Source organism: Balaenoptera physalus (genome assembly GCF_965194825.1).
Source record: "Balaenoptera physalus genome assembly, chromosome: 2".
NCBI lineage: Eukaryota > Metazoa > Chordata > Mammalia > Artiodactyla > Balaenopteridae > Balaenoptera > Balaenoptera physalus.
In genome coordinates this window covers 27209767-27232575 of record NC_138883.1, presented here as the reverse complement: position 1 = coordinate 27232575, position 22809 = coordinate 27209767, and the positions used below count along the sequence as shown (strand labels likewise).

The 22809-nt window shown below is 41.0% G+C and overlaps 1 protein-coding gene across 18 annotated transcripts in view; it reads left to right on the top strand.

Annotated features, from left to right (window-relative positions):
• TTLL5 (tubulin tyrosine ligase like 5) overlaps positions 1 to 22809 on the top strand; it is a 302833-nt gene that overhangs the window by 54384 nt on the left and 225640 nt on the right. For 14 of the 18 annotated variants that reach the window (XM_082451545.1, XM_082451547.1, XM_082451552.1 and 11 more), the window contains 7 exons: positions 1423 to 1524; positions 3331 to 3422; positions 4193 to 4300; positions 15710 to 15791; positions 17394 to 17455; positions 18627 to 18721; positions 21154 to 21195. In XM_082451545.1, coding sequence (XP_082307671.1) covers positions 1423 to 1524; positions 3331 to 3422; positions 4193 to 4300; positions 15710 to 15791; positions 17394 to 17455; positions 18627 to 18721; positions 21154 to 21195 — 583 coding nt within the window. The remainder of the gene's footprint in view (positions 1 to 1422; positions 1525 to 3330; positions 3423 to 4192; positions 4301 to 15709; positions 15792 to 17393; positions 17456 to 18626; positions 18722 to 21153; positions 21196 to 22809) is intronic. The other 4 variants (XM_082451560.1, XM_082451546.1, XM_082451562.1 and 1 more) reach the window with 1 other exon arrangement.

The following is a 22809-nucleotide window of genomic DNA, read 5'->3' as shown; positions in this document are numbered from 1 at the left end:
TGCTTGATTGGAGGATCTCTGACGAAGGAAGATTGGGATGTATAGGTAAGGTTTACTCACCACGGAGTGACATGGGTGAAGTTAAGTGATAACTGCCGGAAGTTTCTGGAAAATCTGAGGTCCTTCTCACGCATAGACGTAATGCTCATCAGACTCTTGCCCCTTAGCCGTACGTGCCTGGTCAACATTTTCTCTTTGTCCACATCCTTCTTCCTGGCTTCATGTTTGTTTATTTTAGTTTTGGGGGTTTTTTTTGGTTTGTTTTTTTTATTTTTCCTTTTTCCACTCTTCTTTCTTTGGCTCTTGTAGATTTCTAGTACAGGGAATTAGGGAGCAGAGATAATGGGTGAGTGAGAAGAAAAATTTTAAATGCTGCCCTTCAATGTGGTAAAAATTCACGTTGACTTCATAGTCTGAGTAAGCACATGTAAATAATTTGTAAATCATGTGAAAGTAAACTTGTGGCCTTCCAGGATTTTTTTTCACACACTTGGTTGTGCCTCTGGGGAAAACCACTTTAGTGAAGGGTGATACGGTTAGAGTGGTATGTAAACAGGGGGTGATATTTACCATAACCATTCGACTCGAGTGTACTTTTGTTGATGCTGAGCGTCACTGGAAAGTTTTCTCTTTCCTTGGCTACTTCCTTCAGAGGCACATATATTTTATACTTTGGTCTTCTTTTGACAACAGTCCAGGATATCAAATTGCTGCTCTGTTTTCAGTGGGCTCTGTGTTTAATCCCTCTTTTTGCCGTCATTCCAAATTCAGGAATTAATCCACTCTAGGCTCATATTTATGCTGTTCTGCAGACTTAGGCTTTGTATGCTGTTAATGCTGCCATTATGGTTTTCTTAATTTTATAGATCAGTTCTGTTTTTTCCTATGGATGTGAGTTCTAAGTCTTTATATTATTATGCTGTCCTTTTTTTCTTTTTGCATAATATTTTCCATAGAATGCTTTAGTACCAGGCACTGTGTAGGCACTCAGGTGTTTCTTGACAGCTAATGTCCCATCATCCACAGCATCCTGTACACAGTTTCCTTGATTGTGAATAACTTTGTTTTCATTTTTCATCTTTCCTATCTGTCTAAGGTTCTGTATCAAAAAAGCAGCATCTCGTGGTTAAGAACATGGGTTTTGGAGTCAGTGTGATTTGGGGCAAGTTACTTAATCTTCCAGATCATATTTTAATGTTCATATCTGTTTTAAAAATTAGACATAATGGTACCTCCTTCAGAGAATTGCTTTAGTGATTGAATTAAATGTGATATTGTACATGAAACACTTAGCGTGGGGGTTGGCACTTAATAAGCACTCAGTATTTGAGGAGGATGCCACCTCCCTGTGTTAATACCTCATTGATCCTGTATTTTATCGAAGCCCTGTTCCTGACATTTAACCTGTGTCTTTTCTATCAGGTTTGCCACTGTACGATATGACCAAGGAGCCAAGAATATTCGGAACCAGTTCATGCACCTGACCAATTACAGTGTGAATAAGAAGAGTGGAGACTATGTCAGGTACTGGCTACGCCTGAGCCAGGAGCCAGGGAAGTCGGTCTCCGAGGCAGGCATTGGAGAAGTGCAAAGTCAACTTGTTGCACTGGAGGAAAACTTTACGCTCATATCCGTGTAACTTAGAGCTATTGGAGTCATTTCATGTAGTTTTGAGGCTTACCTGCTACAGCTTCTCTGTTGCTTGCCCACCTACAATGTCCCCTTTCTCCACCAAAATATACCTTCCTTCCCAAGTTTCGTCTGCCTCATTGTCAAGTTCCCTCACTTGACTTAGAGGTAGGAATTTTATAGGCATATGGAACGTTTTCGAAGTCAAGAAATTAGGTCATTTCAGCACTTGGCAACATGTATCAAAAGCTTCAAAAATGCTTGTGCCTTTTGACCCAGCAATTCTATTTCTAGGAGCTTAACCTTAAGAAATAAAGGATTTATACACAAGATTAGAAACAAGAATGTTCATCACTGTACATTGTCAGGTGAAAAAAGCAAGTTACCACACAGTACATGCAATTTCATTTCTTTTTTGAATATGTAAGATAACTAAAGCTGTTTTTTCCCCCCCGAGGGGGTGTGGGAGAGAGAAGAAAACTAGAAGGATATATCTTAAAATGTTAACAGTCCTTAACTATAATGGATGGGATTTTGGGTGGGGGATGTCTGTCTTCTTCTCTGTACTTTTATGTTATTTCCTAAGTTTTTCTAAAAGAAACACTTTTATGATCGGGGGAAAAAAACGTTAGGAATAAATTAAATAAAAAAAGAAATGAGGCCATCTCAGAAAAAGATTCAGTGGAACGGAGTACCAGCCCAGCTGTGTGGAAATATTCTTTCTGCTCTGTTTTCTTTCATCCTGATAATTTTGCCAGAAACTGGAAAAATAGAAAAGAAACCCAAACAGTTACTTTCTACTCAAACTAAAAATAGGTGCCTAGAAGGTCCAAGGGAAAAAAGAAAGGAATCTGGAAGTGATGGCATAGTTGCCGAAGCTATATAGATTTCATTGAGTGTCCTGTGACCGGTGTTAGGAATTGGTTGAAGATGCAATATCCTGCACTTTGGAAGATGAGCAAAGATGCAACTGGTGGGTTGCGGGCTGGTGATAGGGAATAAGGGGGCAGCTGTAAAATACAGGTTTCAGATTGCAAGACCCTTCCAACAATCTGGGAGTGTGCCACTTTGTTGCTGTAGCGGTGGTGTACTTCGTTACTTCTCTTGTTGCTCTAGTGCATTCTCCCTTGGGTGATACCTCAGAAGGTATCCAAAAAAGCCGTGTCTATCACTAGACAGAAGGGAGCTTGCTTCAGATGCCAGCGCAGTTCTGTCCAGGGTTAACTCATTAAAATTCTGCGCTAGATTAGCTCACTAGCCCATCTAGACTCAGTTCTGGTCTGAAAATGGCATTAGAGGCCGGTTTGTGGGCTCATGTGACATTTACCTCAAAGGCAAGGTTAGTATCCCCAAGCATTTCAATCTGTTAATATTTTGTAACCATTCTTAAATTTGTTTACATTCTTTCACAAATTTCTTCTACTGGTTCATGATGCATAATTGTTTGGTTAAGGAGGAATTTGCCTTCCTTTCCCCTACCCCCCCTCATTAAGGCAAGTTATATGCATTTTCATTTCAATGGAAGAAACCGGTACAAAGGCGTATATGACAGAAAGGACCAAGAAAAAGTGGGTGAGTGGAAGGCAGCAAAGGGAATATTTTTCTAAATACCGATAAGGAAAGAAGGCTATTGGTAAAAAATCTTGTTTCTAGAGCCAGGCCTAGTTGCATATGTGACATTGATCCATGAATTTGTTTTAGTTGTGATGATCCGGAAGTGGAGGATTATGGGAACAAATGGAGCATGAGTGCTATGCTTAGGTATCTGAAACAAGAAGGCAGAGATACAACTGGTGAGTACCAGGGCTTTGTCCTTTTTGACTTCTCTTCTTCGTATAACTGTACTATTATCTCTAACCAGGAGTCATTCTCTCGAATTCTAATTGTGTCGCTGAGATGTCTGATGGGATCATTGTTCTTGGTGTTAATTTTTCCTGCCCTTTACAAGATGGAGAGCAACAGGCTTACTTACCATGGCTCCCCAAATCCCTTCTCTTGTTTCTAGTTTGGAAGACAACTTTTTCCTTTAGTTTTTAGTGAATTTATCCTTCTTGAATGTTGAACTGCTCACTAAAATACGGTCAGCTTTTTACATAACAAATTGTCTATCTCCATATTGGCCCTGAGTTCACATTTAACTAAGGCAATCTCTTTCATTCCTGTTGATGAATTGGAGAATGGACAGTGTCAAGTTTGAGCACAAAGGCTTGGAATCAAAATGGACACTGTCGCTGAGCCTTGAGCAGAATGGGAAGCAGTGTGCCAAAAGGCCTATCTCAGTCCACAAAGGGAAGGGTGAGAGGAGGAGAGTGAGAAGCGGGGAAGGCTCCTTTTCCAGTCTGTGTCTGTCTCTTGTCATAGGAGACCACTTGAGTACATCCCCCAGCACCTCCATTCTTGCCTGTGTCCCTCTGTTCACAGACATGCCTTCTCCTGGAGCACCCATTTGCAAGACTGCCACACGGAGACGTCTTTGAATGAGCACATGTGCTGTTATAATTATATTGTGTTCTGGAATCCAGTCCTAGTTCATGCATTATAGTGGGGTTTTTTTCTTTTGTAGCGTTGATGGCCCATGTAGAAGACCTGATCATTAAGACTATAATCTCTGCTGAACTAGCTATTGCCACAGCCTGTAAAACTTTTGTTCCTCATCGCAGCAGTTGTTTTGGTAAGGAGACTCAAGAAGTTTAACATATTTTGTGAAAAGGGGCTTGGGAAGTTGGGATGGGATACTGGGGTAGAGAGGCTTAGTGAGTCTACAAGAGTAAAAGGTATGTGGTGGACTTTTATTTCTTTCTGAACTCACGTAGCGTATGAAGAGGCCGGTGGTGAACTTAGCTGGAGGTCCCCTGAGGACTAACTAGCTTTCGGTGTGGGAAGCAGGGATTGTAACTAAAGCGTGGGTCTCTTTGTCAGAGCGCAATCAGAAAAAGTCTGCAACGGGCTGCACAGGAATCCAGCTCTAACAAATATATTCCAGAACTCTTTGGCAGCCAGACTGGGAACTGTTCCAAGAAGCTCTGGCTGGTACCAGTATGTGCTTTCTCCCATTTTCCAATGGCTCCTCCTTTTTGTTTTAGTCTTCTTTCTAGTGGGTTCCCCACCCCCACCCCTTCTTTCTTCCCTTCCTCTTCCTCCTCCCCTTCTCTTCTCTCCCACCCCTAATTCCCTGTTTGCACAGAGAAGGAGTAAGAAGCAGATCACAACTACTGGACCAGGAAGCCTGTTGCTCGCTGACTCGCTAGTTGTGACTGTAGCACCGAGGGTGCTGCCCCCGTTTGCTCTCTGTGTGGATGTGAGTCCTTAGTGATTGCTGGTATGCGTGTCTGTGCAGTCACACAGGCTTTCAGCAGGTGGCAGGCTGTGTTAGTAAAACACAGTAGGGTCACTGATGGGGGGATAATTAAAGGAATACAGTAGGAGGCAGCGTAACAGAGAAGTAAAGAACATGGCTGTAGAGCCTGACAGACTTAGTTTGAGACCCATTTGTACCCCTTATTAGTTTTCTGATTTTCAGCAAGTTACTCTAATCCTGTTTCCTCAACTATAAAATGGCAGTAATGATGGTACCTACCTTCTAAGAGTACCTTGAAGGGCAAATGAGATGACGTACGCAAAACACTATTTGTACTCCATAAAAAATTTTTTTAAATTGTTTTTATAATTAGACATTATAATTCTTGATCTCTTTAATAGATTATCATAACAGCCTGTACTTGAGGGGCACTAAACAAAGGGAAGTGTTGAGACTCTGAATAGAAGATGGCAGATAAACCAGGACCTAAAATTATACAGGCAAAGAAGAGGTTATGATATGTGTATATCTTCTTAAAATGCAAATATGTTCATGTCTTCTAAAACCCTTAAATGGCTCCCTAGGCTTAACTTGTAAATAGAAACTTGATAGGACTTCAGAGCTTCTAAGAATCTGACCCCAGCTGACTTTTCTAGAATTCCATTTCCCCTCCTACACCTTAGAATCCAGTGGTGCCACTGAGGACTCCACGCCTCTGTGCCTCTCTGTAGGTCCTGCAGTCCAGCGAGACGCTGCCCCTGTCTGCCCTACACACTCCTCTTTATATTCTGAGACTCAGCTTGACGTCTCCTCCAGGAACGCTTGCCTAACAAAGTGCCCTGTTGTGTCTCCTCCCTCCTGCTGTTCTGTACTTGTTCCATTATGTTCTCTTCCTACCGCTAGTCACTGAGCTTATCGTCTTGAATTCTTAGTAGTCATTGTGTCTCCCCTTCCACTCTCACCCTGTTTCTGCCGAACCAAACCTTTTATCATCTCCGTGGACCTCCCAGCTCTTTTCCTAACCCTTTGCCTTTGCACCTGCTTTATCCTGTGCCTGAAATATCTTTCTCATGTTACTTTACCTAAAAGATAACTGACATCTTTTCAAGATAAAGTCAAGTATCACTTCTTTGGTGACGTTTTCCCTAAGTCTTCCCATCAGAGTTAGCCACCTCGACGCCAGCACTCTGTTCAGTCTCCAGCGACCCCTGCATGTCCTTTAGTTCCTGTGTACGTGTCTGTCTCCCCCACTGGACTGGAAGCTCCTTGAAGACAGCAACAGCATCTCCCTTGTTTTTGTGCCTTCTGTGCATAGCAGCATTTTTTGCTATTGAAGGATGTCCAGGAAATGTTTGTTGAACGAATGATTGGTCTTGCTTTAATTGCCTTTTGGTGGCCTGACAGTAGGCTTCCCAATGGATCTGGTGTGGTAAGGGCTGGGGCCTCTTAGAATTATTGCAGACTTTTTGAGGAGGGGGTGTGGGAAATATGACTCCAACTGCAAAAACCTTATTAGATTAAAAAAAAAATTAAACATTTCTTTTCTACATCTACTTGGCTCTTCTGTGAGAGTAAATTTCTAGTAGCTCTTAATGTAAAAATCTCTGTTCTGGAAATCATCACAAGCTCTTCTGAATGTTTCCTTTTCTATTTTATTTCATTACCAGATTGCCTTTTGGAAGCTTAAGAATTTCTTGACCTTAATGGCATTAGAAGTTCTGATGTGAGAGAAGCAGTGACTTTCTCTGACTCAGTGAAATGCCCCCTAAGACTATTTCATCAGCCATGGGTCTCCAGCCCCCTCCCTGCTTGTGTTCAGTTTTAATAAACTGAGTGCATCTGGAGTTTTTTAAACTGTTGACTATCTTCTTGGCTTTTGTGGTTCTAATTCCACTTCCTGTCAGCCCTGGGATTTTGTGTGCTTCATTAACTTCCCCCCATCAGAAATGATTTTGTATACGTGTATCTATTTGTGTGAATCTCTTTGCCTCCCACTGGTTCCCAACCTCCCCTGGGGTTTAAGTTACAAGGAATAATCTGGGTTTTTTCTTTTGTTTTTCATTTGTTGTAGAGTAAACAGGAATTGAGAGCTTCCCAGAAGAATTTGGCGTGAACAGAGCATTGGTGTTTTAGAGGAAGCTAATAGTCTGGTGGTGGGATTCACTATATTCTTTTGGTTGTTGTTTCTGCCTTTCCACATTATATGGATCTTTGCCAGAAGCATTCCATTAGTATCTAAGTGTTTCTGGCCTATGATTTCTTTCCCACCCTCCCACCTGTAGTGTCCAGCTATGTTTCCAGGTACAGTCAATATTCCCATTCCTTGGTTTATTTATGCAGTTAACTTTTCTCGTTCCTGCTGTGTTCAAGGTGTAGATTATGAGTTTGTTCCTCTCAAATCAAATTTTACATGGGATGATAATATACAAATACCTGCATTGTATTAATAGCATTTAAATGTAGGCTTAGGAACCCTCACAAACTACCAGAAACTTAGCCATTTGATGCTTTTTAATAGATTTGTACATCCAGAAAGGACCTCAGAGAATAATTAATCCATATAAAGAAATTGAGGCCCTGGGAAATTAAGACCCTTGCCTCAGGTTCTAGAGCTAGTGAGTGGGAGAACTCAGATGAAAGAGACTCAGCTTGGAGAAGGCGGGTCAGAAGATGGGTTTTGGCAATCAAGTCATCTTGGTCATAAGACTCTTGATCAGTAGAATTTTTGATGCCTCTCCCAATAAAACAGACTTCTGACTGTCTAATTTTTACTGCCTTCAGAATTCTGAAAATGTGGTACCATGTGAAATATATGCTTAAACAGCAACCCTTTAAATAGGGTTGCTTAGGAAATTGGCGCTGTGAGATAACTGGCTATGAGAGCAGCTTTTTTTTTTTTTTTTTAACAGTTGGACAAAAACAGCCAAAAACAGGATGTTAGCTATCCTTTAAAGATGCTGCAAAAAAAAAAAAAAGATGCTGCTGCTGACAGTAGTTTCATCTATGTGTGTGAGGATGGCTGAAGTGACAGGCTATGACCATGGTCCTCTCTAGCCTGAGAGCATATGAACCAGCTGTCCTGCCACTTGTAAACTTGATCAGACTGGCCTTGTTTAGGTAAGACCAGTGACATCTTTGTTCAGGACGAACGTGCTCAGTATACCGTGTTATGTTGGATGGATGCTGGTTTGGCCTTTTATTGGTATTGTTTAAGACCATTTCACAGGGTAAGCTGACATCCTTAAAGTGGGGGTGTCCATAAATATTTGTTGGAGGAATGGAAGTAGGCAGCATACATTTTATAATGGAAACTACTTGACCAACAAGAAAAATAATGAAAGTCATCAAACAGTTCACTTTTTGAGATAATTTTCTTTTCTGGCTTATCTCATGCTCCTGTTTAGATGGGAAGTTTACTGTAGAAGGGACTTAGAAGAAAGTACCTACTGTTTGTCAGGCACACTTCATTGGTTATTTCCTTTAGTCCTCTTAAGAGTTTTGTTGGTGTTTATTACTCATGTTTTATAGACAAGGAAAAAGGATTCAGAGAGGTTAAATCATTTGTCCCAGGTCATGCTGTTAATAAATGGCAAAGCCAAGTGTGAGAGCCAGGTCTCTCTGGCTCATTTTCCACCCGCATAAAGACAAGTTCTGATGTGTCCAGCAATTTTTGGCGTGCCCCGTATCCTGGATTCTCCTTCTGCTCTCCTGTAACTAGATCTCAGGAAAAGTGATGTCATCCTTTCTAGCAGATCAGGCCTAAAAAAAGGGTAGTCTCTCTGCTCTAATCAGCGGTACCTAGTTCTAGATATTCCTCTCAAATCTACCTTTGCATATGGTAGCCAGATACCATATTGATTTATTGGACTAGTTAACAAATTGGCTCTGGGCTTTTTCTTTTATTTAGTTCATTTTCCTGTGGGATTTTGATCTGTTTTTCCCCCAAATTTTCCTTCTGGACCCCAGATAAAGACTTCCTCCTTAGGTTTTCAACTCCAATCCACAGCCAAGGTGAAAAGAATTTCCTTTATACAATAGCATTTGACTGACAGCAAGAACTGGCTAATGTCAGCACTTTCCAATTTCAGGGATTACAGCTTCACCTGGGACTTTATTTCTGGGGAGGGTTAGTGGGTTGATTCCAAAACTAGTGGTGTGACATGTTTAGTAATCTCTTAGGACTTGGATGCATTGTTATTTCCCTATCAGATCTTTTTTTCCTCCTTTTCTAGACCATCTTTTATTAAGTTTTTCCTTAATATTTAGTCTTAATATGTAAAAATCTTAATGAGAATTTCTCTTATTTTCTTTATGATTGGTGGCTTTATTATGAGTATTAAGTCTTGCAGTTAGGGTCACTTTTGGGAAGTAGCTGCAAATTATTTTGTCTTTCTCAAAAATTGTAGTGTTTTACATTAAAATTTTTTTTAATTAAAAAATTTTTTTCTTCTCTTTTTTTTTTTTCTATCAGTGTTTTCTTGATTGCTTCCTATGTGCTTTGTATAGTGCAGACTGTTTGCTATAGAGCAGTGCGTGAGACATGGCCCCTGCCCTCAGGTAGTGGGGAGAACCAGACATGAAATGACACAGGACAGCACAAGTAGCAGCGTGACTCAGGTGCTCTTGGAATACACCAGGAGTTACCAGCTATGCCTAGAGGAGCCAGGGAAGGCCATTCCTAGCAGAGGGAATATGACATGCAAAATACAATGTCATGACAGGATGTGGCATGTTTTGAAATGGAAAGTTCAGTGTGACTAGATGTAGCCTGAGTTGGATGAGGTGGCGAGTGATAAGGTTATGGAAGTAGTTTGGGGACCGATTGTAAAGGACTGGCATGTTTAAATTTATCCTGTAGACAATAGACAGCCACCAGAGTTTTTTGAGCAGTGGAACAACAGGATTATTATTTTTCCTTTAACTTTTATCATGACTTGACCCAAAGCTTGGTGTGACAGAATTATAACACAGGGAATACTGTACAGCATTATTAGAAGTGACTAATTTAAAATCCACCAGGAACCAACCTGCCATCAGCGTCTGTTGCTGGGCCAATTCACTGCCTGTCTCTCTATCTGACTGTTAGGTTTGTGTCTTAGAAAGGTAATTCTGATGGCCACGTGGAGAATGGACTACAGTGGGGAGAGACTAGTGCTAGGGAAATGATTTGGTGGTAGGAGGTACCCAGTGATAATATACACTTAGTCATGTGACCCAGCGCTCCCACTCATAGGTATTTACCCAAGAAAAATGAAACCATATGTTCACACAAGTACCTTTACTCGAATGTTTATAGCAGTTTTATTCATAATCGCCTAACATTGGAAGCAGCCCAAATGTCTATCAGCTGTTGAACAGATAAGCAAATTGTGGTCCATAAAATGGAATACTACTGAGCAGTAAAAGGAATGAATTACACTACTGATATGTGTGACGACATAGATAAATCTCAAACGCACAATGCTAAGTGAAAGAAGCCACTCTCAGAAGGCTACATACCGTGTGATTCCATTGATTTGACTTTCTGGAAAAGGCAAAAATCAGATCAGTGATTGCTGGTGGATGGGGAGAGAGGATTGACTGCAGAGTGACAAAGGGAATATTTGTGATAGAATTGTTCTGCATATTGACTGTGATGGCAGTTAAATAACTATACATTTGTCAAAACTCATCAAACTTTATAATTTAGAAGGGTAAACTTTATGTAAATTATACCTCAGTAAACCTATCTTAAAACAATAAATAATGATAGATGGATGAACCTCAAAAACATGCTAAATGAGAGAAGCCAGACTCAAAAGAGTGTATGCTTCCATTTATATGAAACTCTAGAATAGGCAAAAATGATCTATGGGATAAGAAATAAGAATAATAGTTGTCTGGGGGTGTGGCGGCAGGGAGCAGAGTATTTGCTAGGAAGGGGCACGAGGGATCTTTCTGGGGTGATGGAAATGTTCTGTGTGTGTTGATATGAGTGTGGGTTACATGGATGTATCCAGACTCATCAAATAGTACACTTAAGGTCTGTCCATTTCATTAAATATATAAATTTTACCTCAAAAGGGAATATAGAAGAAAGGCTGGATTAAAGAGAAACAAAGAGAGAAAGAGATCTGGTAACGTGATGGATTTGGGAGGTGGTAAAGAGAGTGTTTCTAGCTTTGGAGACTAGCGCTTGGGGTTTTCGAAGATGAAGAATAATGGGAAGCCAAACAGGTTTTGGGAGAAGATAACGAGCTGTGTTTTGTTGAGTGTTAAGTACCTGTGGGATATCCTAGTGAAGATGTCTGCAAGGCATTTGGAACTATGGATTTGGTGTCCAGGAGACACTTGACTAAAGATATAGATTTGAATGTCATCATCATAATGTTAATTGCAGCCATGAGAATACATGAGATCACCCAAGAAGAGAAGTAGAACAGAGAAGGAAAGAGACCTGAGGATGCTGCCCTGAGCAAGCCTACCAGTGACTAGCTGGGCAGAAGAGAAGGAATGAAAGAAGGAGAGAAAGGAGGAGGACAATCAGCAGAGAGCAGTGTCCTGGAACCAAGGGAGAGGAAAGTTCCAATAAGTAAGGGTTGTCAACAGTTTCAGATACTTGGGCTTAAAGCAGCAAGGTGGTCTTTGGGGATCACAGTGAGAATAGTCAATTATTGAAGAGTGGCAGCAGAAGCAAATTGTTATGGGCCAGGGAGTCAGTAGGCGTTAAGAAAGTTAGATTGCTTTTTCAAGACGCTGCTTGAGGGCTTCCCTGGTGGTGCAGTGGTTAAGAATCCGCCTACCAGTGCAGGGGACATAGGTTCGAGCCCTGGTCCGGGTGGATCCCATGTGCCGCGGAGCAACTAAGTCCGTGTGCCACAGCAACTGAGCCTGCGCTCTAGAACCCACGAGCCACAACTACTGAAGTCTGTGCACCTAGAGCCCGTGCTCCACAACGGGAGAGGCCGCCGCAATGAGAAGCCCGCGCACCGCAGCGAAGAGTAGCCCCTGCTCAACGCAGCTAGAGAAAGCCGGCGCGCAGCAACGAAGACCCAACGCAGCCAAAAATAAAATAAATTAAAAAAAAAAAAAGACGCTGCTTGAAAGAAATAGGGGGGTAAGGGCGCTAATGTAAAATACGAGGTGGAGTCAGGCTTCTTACCATTCACTAGTCACATTTTCAAGTTTGTTTTGATTTGGCTGGGGGCTGAAGGAAATATATCTCACCAAGGAAAATTTTCTTGAGGAAACATGGTTGAATAAGGTGGTAGCAACAGTCCTTTACAAATACTTGCTTTTCTGTCATGATGAAGACAACGCAGAGGAACGAAGAAAGTAGCTCTCAGAACTGGAAAAGCCTAGCTTGCCTACACCTTTTAATGACAGGAGCACTGGTGTATCTCATCCTGGATACTGAATTTTTGAAATTGTAGACACTGCTGCTAAAACACACAACATTAAAAGGTGAGGAAATTTAATATTCTCAGTACAACCTATTGATACTTTTTACAGTTTAAAATTTTTAATGTCCTCAGAAAAGACCAATCATAAGTTAAAAGGGTCATTATAAGGACTCTAGTAGCCTGCCAAGGACCCAAATGCTTTTGATTAAGCTGAGTTGATTGTTGTAAGAGATAAACCTGATACAAATGCTCTCTTTTTCACCGCAATCCTCTCCCCCAGTTCCCGCCTCTCAGGTGAGCTGGGCTTTGCGCTGTGTTGCAGTGCTGTCACATACCCCACCCTCAAGTGATGGTAGATCCAAGCCTGGTGCATGTACAGACGTTAGTTAGATTCAAAGCTGATTTTGAGATTGTTTAGCCCTGGTGGGATTTATTCACCTGAGTGAAAATTAAGTTGCACTGTAAAGGGTGTTTTCTCTCTTTGGGTTGTTTTTTTGTTTTTGTTTTTTCCTTTCCCCTTACTTTCCACATTATTGGTTCTCAGCCTTTCAGCTTAGATTCTTGGAATCTGCCTCTTAACTGGGGAGACAGTAAAGTAAATGTGTCGGTTGCTTATTGTGAGGTGTTTAAATAATGGGTCTTATTGATTGTTTTTCTGATTTCAATTTGTGTTCATTTGTGGCTGATTCTGCAAATCTGATCAATATGTGCACCAGTCGTTATTCTCACCCCATTCCTTACGCTATTATTATTATTAATAATATTACCACTTTATGAAATAATTGAATCCTGTGCTTCAGCTTTTAAAAACTGAAGAGAATGTTATTTTTCTTGAATCAGACTCATTATACTTTCTCTGCTTGTGTAATTTTAACATGGATTTGTAGTTTTTGTAATTAGGTTTTTCCTTTTAAATGCCTTTACTAGTGCTGTATCATAGAAAGATTTTTCTCAGATTAAAACGGAGGAATATACCATGGGATGACTGAAGATCAGGTAAAGAGAATGTACCAGCTATAAAAGCTATGAATGTGCTACCAAAAATAAGATAGGTAAAGGAGCTTTCTTTTCTTTACACCTTTAAAGTATAGGTAATATATGATTTTTGTGTTGTTACATGAAGGTGAATCCTATCTCAGACTCTCTTATAGTTTGTGATTATTTTTGCAAATTAAATGGAATCCTAAATAAGTACTATGGAAACCAACTCCTTCATGCAAACTTCACCTGAGAGAGAATTTGAATATGAATGTCTACCTGAATCTATATTGCCTAAATAGGAATTCTGGATATAGGTTAGCTGAGCATATGGAGATTGACAAATGGTGATTAAAAAAGAGAATAGGGAAAGCCAGAGGGAGCTAATAAAGTATCAGAGAGAGAGATGATTCCCCCATGCTCCACAGTGAATAAAAGGTGGTGTGGTGAGGAGGATCCAGGTCTCTAGATTCCCATTACGCCAGACTTCATGTTCTAGAAGAGAATCTTTGGCAACATCTTTGTAGAAGCCTACATTTGTTCTATGTTTTTGAGAGGATTGAGAAATGGGAAAATCCTTCTTGAAGTAAAGAAATGTGTTTCAAAGTGAATTTCTGGAAAATACCTGGTTGTGTTCCGTGGCTGTGAGCTGTGTGGCTTGTGACCTCTGGTCGAACTGTAAGGAAGCTAGTCTTTTCTCTTGGGAAGAAGGTGTGTGTAAACAGTTTACCTGAGGGACACAGAGTGGGATGTTTGGGAACGAGTGGGGCTTCTGAAAGTCTGATGTATTTGATGTATGTATACTAAGGAGGACTGTGGAGAGGGCCTCATTTTTTTTTTTCTTCTTTAATATTTATTTATTTGGCTGTTTCGGGATCTTTGTTGCGGCCTGCAGGATCTTTCGTGGCGGTACGCGGGCTTCTCTCTAGTTGTGGCACGCGGGCTCCAGGGCACGCAGGCTCAGCAGTTGCAACACGCGGGCTTAGTTGCCCTGCAGCATGTGGGATCTTAGTTCCCCAACCAGGGATCGAACCTGTGTCCTCTGCTTTGGAAGGCAGACTCTTAACCACTGGACCGTCAGGGAAGTCCCCAAGAGGGCCTCATTAATAATAACAATGAGGGACTTCACTGGTGGCTCAGTGGTTAAGAATCCACCTGCCAATGCAGGGGACACGGGTTTGATCCCTGGTCCGGGAAGATCCCACATGCCATGGAGCAACTAAGCCTGTGCGCCACAACTACCGAGCCTACGCTTTAGAGCCTGCGAGCCACAACTACTGAGCCCGCGTGCCACAACTACTGAAGCCCGCGCTCTCTAGAGCCCGTGCGCTGCAGCTAATGAGCCCACGCGCTGCACCTACTGAAGCCCACGTGCTCTAGGGCCCGCGTGCTGCAACTACAGAGCCCACCTACTGCAATTACTGAAGCCCACGTGCCTAGAGCCTGTGCTGCGCAACAAGAGAAGGCACCGCAATGAGAAGCCCATGCACCGCAAGGAAGAGCAGCCCCTGCTCACTGCAACTAGAGGAAGCCCGCACGCAGCAATGAAGACCCAATGCAGCCAGAAAAAATATAATAATAATAATAATGAGAGTAAAGTTTGCCAGCTGAGGTTCCAAAGTTAGCCTCTCATCCCTGCATTCTGGGAGAAGAGCCTGCTAATGGTTCTGGCTTTGGTCTTTGTAACAGTTGGGGACTTAGGGGACAAGAATCAGTAAAGACTCCAGAAGCCATGGAAATTTGATCTCTGGCTCCCTCCTCTATGGCTCGTCACAGTCTTGCTCGGCTGCCACTGGCTCCCTCCTTTCTCTTCTGTCTTTCTGTGTTGGGCCAGTGTATTTTATTTTCTATCTTCAAAGAGGAATTGAAACCATAGAGGGGAAAGAATAAATATGTTTTATGCTTGGATGTCTTCTTGACCTAGGTTGCAAAAGTAAGGTCTTGGTTTAAGAAAGTGTGATGGGAAGATCCTAGAGAGGTGCCTTCTGTAGATTTTCCTGTTTTCAGAGTGTGGTGGGGGAAGTAGTGGGGGAGAACAATCTAGAAGAAGCCCGAAGCAGCATTGATATTGGATGCACTTGTTGCATTCCTTTTCCTAACATTTTTTTTTTACCCTTCTAGACAGCAGCAGAATCATGCTGGTTAACTTCTAGAGTCAGGTCACTTTCTGTGTAGAGTTCACTTTCTGTGTAGGAATGTCAATAGAGTGGATGATAGAAACTGGAGTTTTATAGCATTATTTTCTTATTATCTCTAGAACTTGATTTCTCTTGGACTTGAAAGTTCTCTACTTCTATTGCCTCTTGATACTTAGCAAATTTCTAGGCCTTTGATGGGAGTTGATTGGATTGAACCTTCCAGATCTTTGTTTGGTTGTGACATGGAAAATGATCTTGTGTATTGTGTTATGTTGTACTTCTAGAACTCTATGGCTTTGACGTGCTCATAGATTCTACTCTGAAGCCATGGTTGTTGGAAGTGAATCTCTCTCCCTCTTTGGCCTGGTAAGTAGTCTATTCCATCAACTAGAAAAGGACAAACCTTCAATAAGCAGCACTAAAACACTTTTTTTTTGGTCATTTCTCTTGGCGCTAGGAGATTTTTTTCCCCGTGGTTATTAGATTGAGATGACTAGAATTTCTAAATTTGGGGGATTTGTGGTATATTGTCAGAGTCCATATTGCAACCATGGACCCCTATCTTACTAGTCAATTTGCAATCTTTGTTTACTGTCTTATTGGGCTTCTAAGGGAAGCTTCTTTCATTTTTATCCCCAGTGCTCTCCCTCTCACGCTCTCTTTTTTTAAGCTTTGTAGGTGTTCTGCTAAGGGTAAAGAAATACATGAGATATTGCATTTCCTTTGCCACCAAAAGTTTATACATACTCTAATCCACATATACCATAAAGGTATAGAGCTGGGCCTAAGGTAGTGTATATAATATCTGGTCCTTTTATCCTGTCCACGTCCTGGTGTTATCCATTCGAGATTAAAGTCTAAAGACTTCAAACAATCTTTAAAAAAATTTTTTTTTAACCTATCTATTGTTTAGAAAAAGGAAAGAAACTTACTTTTCAATACCAGAGAAGATTCTGCTTCTATCTGTGGCTACAGCCAGAGTTTCTGTTAGCTCTGTGCTTCTCTAAACAGCTAAAAACCCAAGAGATTTATGACAGAGACCACCCAGCTGCTGCATTTTTAACGATGAGAAATTTTGGGAAAATGCCAAGTAATCAAATAAAGACAGACTGACTACTTTGTAGGGTGGGAGTTTGGCTTAACCCCAGTAGTAAGGTGTAGAGCTGGGTAATACAGATGCTTCAGATGTTGTGCTACACTTTGGTTAAGTCAACGTTTTGCAGATTTCCCGGCAATGTACATCATACAATGTTAGATAGCCCCGGGATAAGGCACTGGGTCCAGCAGCCAGAGGAATCTGGTTTCTGGAGGAACACCTCAACTCCAAAGCCAGCATGGCATCACTGCCATAGGGATGCCCCCCGCTTTCGGACCATGTTGTTTCTGTTTCCATGTGGGTTCCTGCTGCATCATCTGGTGATATTTTGGTATAACTTGTATTTTTTTTTTTTTTTTTGCCTTCATTTACAAGCCTGCAAGCTTAAGAAGATCGATTTAGAATGGAAAATGAAGCCTTAAAAAAAGTACAGAGATAGCCCAAGTTTCTTCTCTTGCATGTGAATGTGATTTGACTATCACAGCAGTAAAAAAAAAAAAATTGAACGATGGGCACACTCATAAAAGAGCATATTAAAATTCTGAACCTCTCAAATCCACAGTGATAGTGAAGCAGTGTTATGACCTGTGCGAAATTTGAATTGCACAATACCTTCTGGAATAAAAAGATTGCATGTCAGGGGATAAGCGCCTTAGAGCTGGGCCTGCCTTGCAGAGGATGAGTTTGATGCCAGGCTTTTATTTCTAGAATTTTTGCCCAGATGTTTTTTTTTTCCCCTATGGATTTGATGTGCTTTATGTGTATCTCCTCATTGACATTTGGTAGCTTTGCTGTATTAAGGCCTGTTAGGGGCAGCTATTCTGTTAACCTATAAAATTATTGATTGCTCTTTTCTTTCTTTGTTCTGTTAGTGATGCACCTCTGGACCTAAAGATTAAAGCCAGTATGATTTCAGATATGTTCACTGTTGTAGGTGAGTAGTAGTGTTTTCTGAAAACGCATATAAAAGTTAAGCAGTGCATCCATTTTGTCAGGTTCTGTAGGTGTTGCCAACTGGCGGTTTCTCAGCCATGCTAAATGTTTTGTACTAAAAAATTATATTTTCAGGGAAGTGTTTATATGTTTCTACTCCCCTTGTCTCCATCCTGCCCTGAGGCTGAACCACAACTAGGGCTGAGACCTAATTCCTGGGGCACAGGAATTAGGAGCTGAGGAAGAGAATTAAGCAAAGATCTGGAGAAAATATATTTTTCTCTGAGCTGAGATAGTGAAACCCACTGAAGAGGCTTTGTTACGAAGGAGCCTGGCTGTGTTTCTGCTAGGCAGTCTCTACTGGTGTCAGCACTCTTCTATAGTGGTTATAACTGAAGCAGCCAAGGAAGAAATCCCATTCTGAGTAGATAAGCCAAAACCCTGAGATGGAGATGGGCAGCCAGGTGGGTATGTTGTGGGTTTGGGGTTGTTGTTGTTTTAAGTACTCTAAAAAGACATGATAAAATACACTTGAAATGAACTAGCACTTGGTATACCAGCAAATGCTGTAAACCTTTGCTACCATATTCTCCTTAGATGAGAATTTGCTTCCTTTTAGGAAATAAGTGAAATTGGCCCAAGCCTAATTTCTTAAGCAATGGGTAATCTACAAAGCCCATTTTGGAAGTTGCCAATAGACCACCTTAAGCAGTTCCAGAAGTGGATCCTGTAACAGGACAAGACCCCTCACTTGCTTCTGGATTCTCCTGGTAAAAACAACATTATTTTCCAGTCACCATTTAGGAAGCCACTTTGAAATAACTTGTCTTTATTAACAACTGTGTGTTTTTAAACGGTGGTTTGCACCTTTACTCTGAAGTTCATCAAAAGTCTACATCTCTTTTTCCATCATTATCACATTTCAGCTTCCCAGCTCCCCAAGGAAGGCTGATTTATCTGCATATTTTCCTTTCTTGTTTGCTCCAGTTGTGGTGGTTCGAAGTTCAAGTGGAGTATGTGTATGGGAGAGTCATGCCTAAACCTCCTGAGGATGGATCTCTGTAATATTTATGACAGTGAAACTGAGTTTGTCCATCTAAAGGAAAGGTGCAGCTAAATCTGCTAATTTCTTAGAAAATGGCAGGTTTTAATATTTCCCATTCCCCATTCAGGGTTTGTATGTCAAGATCCTGCCCAGCGGGCATCAACCCGGCCAATTTATCCCACCTTTGAGTCTTCCAGGCGAAACCCTTTCCAGAAACCTCAGGTAAGCAAATTCAGCAACAGGAAGCCCCAAGGAAGCTTATTGCAAAGTGGCAGCTGTTGTCAATGAGTGAGTAGAAGCGCTATGATTATAAGGTCACTTACAGCCGGAGAATTGGGGGACCATTCTAGACAGGAGGCAGTTGTATTCAGCCACAGCTAATAGCTTATGCTTTTAATGCTTTCAAACCAACTTACTCTCTGCTTTTTTCTTTCTTTTCTTTTGGCTTCTTTTTTCATTGTCTTTTCCTTTTTTCTTTTTCTCTCTTTTTAAAAATCACTTTCTGTTTTCTCAAATTGATATGCTCATAAACGAGGCACAGAGAGGGAATCTACAAATTCCTCGTCATTACTCTGCTGTATTCTTTTTGATCTTCACACTAGCTTCGCAGAGAAGATGCTCAATTGAAATAATATCTTCTCTACGTGTGAGTCTCTTCACAGGGACCCTCAATGATCATGAGGTGTTGATTGAAGTTAAATGAGATAAATGCCTGTAGAAAGCTGTGCATGCATGTCTGAAACATCATCTGACCCAGTGTGGCTCCAGTCTGTGTACTCTGCATTTTTGTTCCAGTTAAACTAATCAGCTCATCATTCTGCCTACCTATTCCATCATCTGATCAGACCCCGCCCATCTAGACCTGGCTAGTTTCCACTTGTGTTTCTTTGCCTCTAACGTTTCTTCTTATCCAGAAGGTCCACTTTCCTCCTGTCTTCCCATCTGGATTGATTACCTCATCTGCTCAGAAGTTTGGAGACCGTTTCTTATTAAATCCATTCCAGTCTGTCATGACCTTTTCTTTTCATTGCAGCATTATTTACTGGTTCTTTATTGCATTGTTTTGCATTCATTGACTTGTTGCCTTTAAATTGTCCAGCACTCCTCTGCTAGACTGTAAGCTCTTTGAGGGCAGGAACAGCTGCTGCTTCTCCCTGTCCCTCCCCTTTCCCTTGCTTCGCCCCTCCTATGTTCCCCCTACCTCCACTTTAGCCCTCCACCTCTCCCTTTTTTCCTCCCACTTCTCTTCCTTTTGCTTGCTGGTCTCATGTAGATTACTGCTACTTCTGTTTGCTAAGCTTATGTACCATTATTTATTCACATAACTTTTCATTAGGAGAGGGTTTGCAAACTCAAATGCCTCTAGGGGCTTCAGAGAGACAATGTAAAAGGGTAACTAGGGCCAGGTATGATACAGCTAAGAGTGCTGTGACTGCAGTAAACTGGGCAGTGCATGCTTCCTATCAAAAGGGCAGCTCTTTTACTTAAGTGCTCTGGCTGATCATTGCCATGCGTGAGTGTGGGCCAAGTGTTGTTAGATCTTCCTACTGTCAAGAGAAATCAGAAATCTTATTTTAAAATACTGGCAACAAGAGTTCAGTTTAAAAAATAATACTTTGCAGATGAAATATACCATGTCCTTGAGCTGGATTCAGTTTATTGGTTGCCTGTGACCTCTTGCCTTAGAATTATTCCCTATTAGCGTTAGTGCTGTGGTGTGGAACAAGGTGAACTGTATTTTATGGGATATTATCTTAGATTAGAAGTGAAACCAGGCAATAGGGTTGTACTTGATCAGTACATCACAGATCAAAGGGTTTTCTTTAATTTTTTTTTAATTGCTTAACAATGGTGTGTTAGTATAATTGCTTTACAATGGTGTGTTAGTTTCTGCTTTATAACAAAGTGAGTCAGCTATACATATACATGTATCCCCACATCTCCTCCCTCTTGCGTCTCTCTCCCACCCTCCCTATCCCACCCCTCTAGGTCACAAAGCACCAAGCTGGTAGAGGGTTAACCTAGGCGTACTAGGAAAACTGAATTTAGGCAATCGCGTTCCTTTGCAAATTGTTTTCTGCAGTATCTGTGGCAAGAGCCACAGGACTGTGTATAAAGGATTACGAATGTTTCTGTTCATCTTTAACAGTTTCTGCAAGTTCCACTCTAGGAGTAGCTGTATGTCAGTCTTGGATGAATTGATCCCTTTTCTTAGCTTGCCTGTCAGCTTTTACTGGTGACTCTTTGCACGTAGTGGAGACTCTATTCACTGTTTGTTCTGCTTACTGGTAGGTAATGGCATGACTTCATCCATGAGCAGTCCACAGGACACTTACTTAAAGGCTAAAGAAGCTACAGATTACATGTACTGTGTGAGACCATTTTATCAGGTAGAATAGTTAACTTCAGGATCTTCAGTACGTGACAGTAGGATCAAGTTCTCAGTGGTGAGAAGGTGTAACTGGAATGGTTATACCGCAGGAGAATGCAGTGTGAACAGTAATAAATGCTCTAATCTTTTGAGCGCAAAATATAGGGCTTTGGCTTTTGCTGTCTGCTTGAAGATTATTTTTGTCACCATAGATGTAGGAGTTGGAAAATACAGGCATGTTAGGAAAAGATAAGGCTTTATTCCATTTTTCTGTCTTTTATAGCGTCCAGTATCTGCACAGTTTCAGTCATCGAGCACCAAACAGGTAAGTTCTGGATCGTTTGGAGATTTCATTCAAATTTTTGTCTCCATTCCCCAAATGAAAAGCCATTTAGCTTCACTGTTTCACAGTACCTATTTCATGCACCTGCTTTTTGAACAGTTTAATAATGTAAAATAGAATAAGTGAAAGTGAATGCACAGAGATCTTTTTGGATGTAGTATATAAGAGTAGAGGTTGCAGGAATTTATGAATCCTCTTTTTCTGATGGTGATTATGCTGTGATAGAGGCAGTTGAATTTAAATGATGAACAGAGTTTAGAGGCATATCTATTGTTCTGACCAAAATATTCCAGAAAAGAAATATCATAGTGCACAAGTAACCTTTCATTTGTTCAGACGTCTTATGAAACATACCCTTGTCAGTAGCTTAATATTGGAAATGTTTTCACATTGGGTATTGGGCTGTATTTGAGTTTTTTAACAGATGACTTTTCTTATATGTAGTGATTTGCAGTTTTATGAATCTTAGAAACTCTGCCATATTTGGTGTCTCAGATGCTATGTTTAAAATAAAGACAAAATATGTTATCTCAGTCTCTTAATGGTCAGCATTTGTCCTCTTTGTATTCTTGTTAGCAGTATGTGAGATGAACTGTCGCTTTCTTCTATGCAGATTTTTTTTAACATCTTTTGAAGTGATAGGATTTGATGCTTTGATATGAGTGATGTAGATGTTCTCATTTATAAGTGTGTCACTTGCAATTATTAGTTCTTTAGTAAAAAGCTCCAATATATTTATTTTGGCATTTGTAGATACAGTTTCTGGTAAGCTTGGAAGCTTGAATTATAACTTTCTTAGCTACTGTTTTTAATACTTTTTTTAAAATTAATTAATTAATTTATTTATTTTTGGCTGTGTTGGGTCTTAGTTTCTGTGCAAGGGCTTTCTCTAGTTGCGGCAAGCGGGGGGCACTCTTCATCGCGGTGCGCGGGCCTCCCACTGCCACGGCCTCTCCTGTTGCGGAGCACAGGCCCCAGACGCGCAGGCTCAGCAGTTGTGGCTCACGGGCCCAGTCGCTCCGCGGCATGTGGGATCTTCCCAGACCAGGGCTCGAACCCGTGTCCCCTGCCTTGGCAGGCAGACTCTCAACCACTGCGCCACCAGGGAAGCCCTGCTACTGTTTTTGATAAAGTGATTTACATGGTTTATATGAATCCAAGAAATGAAAAAAAAGACTCACTGACTGTGTTGTCTAGTATTTGGTAACTGATTAGTATGGTTTTGTAACACAAGTTTTGTTGTTTAGTTGGTAGAATGCAAAACTCTGTAATAGTGTTTTGTATTTAGCAGGTACCTAAGTGTGCAAGCTGCTCTCCGTGGTAAACAAAAACCAAGGATGTTGACTTCAAAGAGCTTACACTCTAAATATCTCTTGACCTAACCTATTTAAGGAGAACATTAAAGTACTGTTTCATATTCTTCTGAATTTGACTCCAAAGAAGTGTCTTTGACACGGAAATCTAATCTTAATGTCCTATTACTCATTTTAATTCTATTCCACCTAGCTCCATTGCTTGAATTGCCATAAGTTGCAAATAATCTGTGGACGAGCAAGGCCTCTCTTTAGTGGTTATTTATTTCAACACTGCTCACGT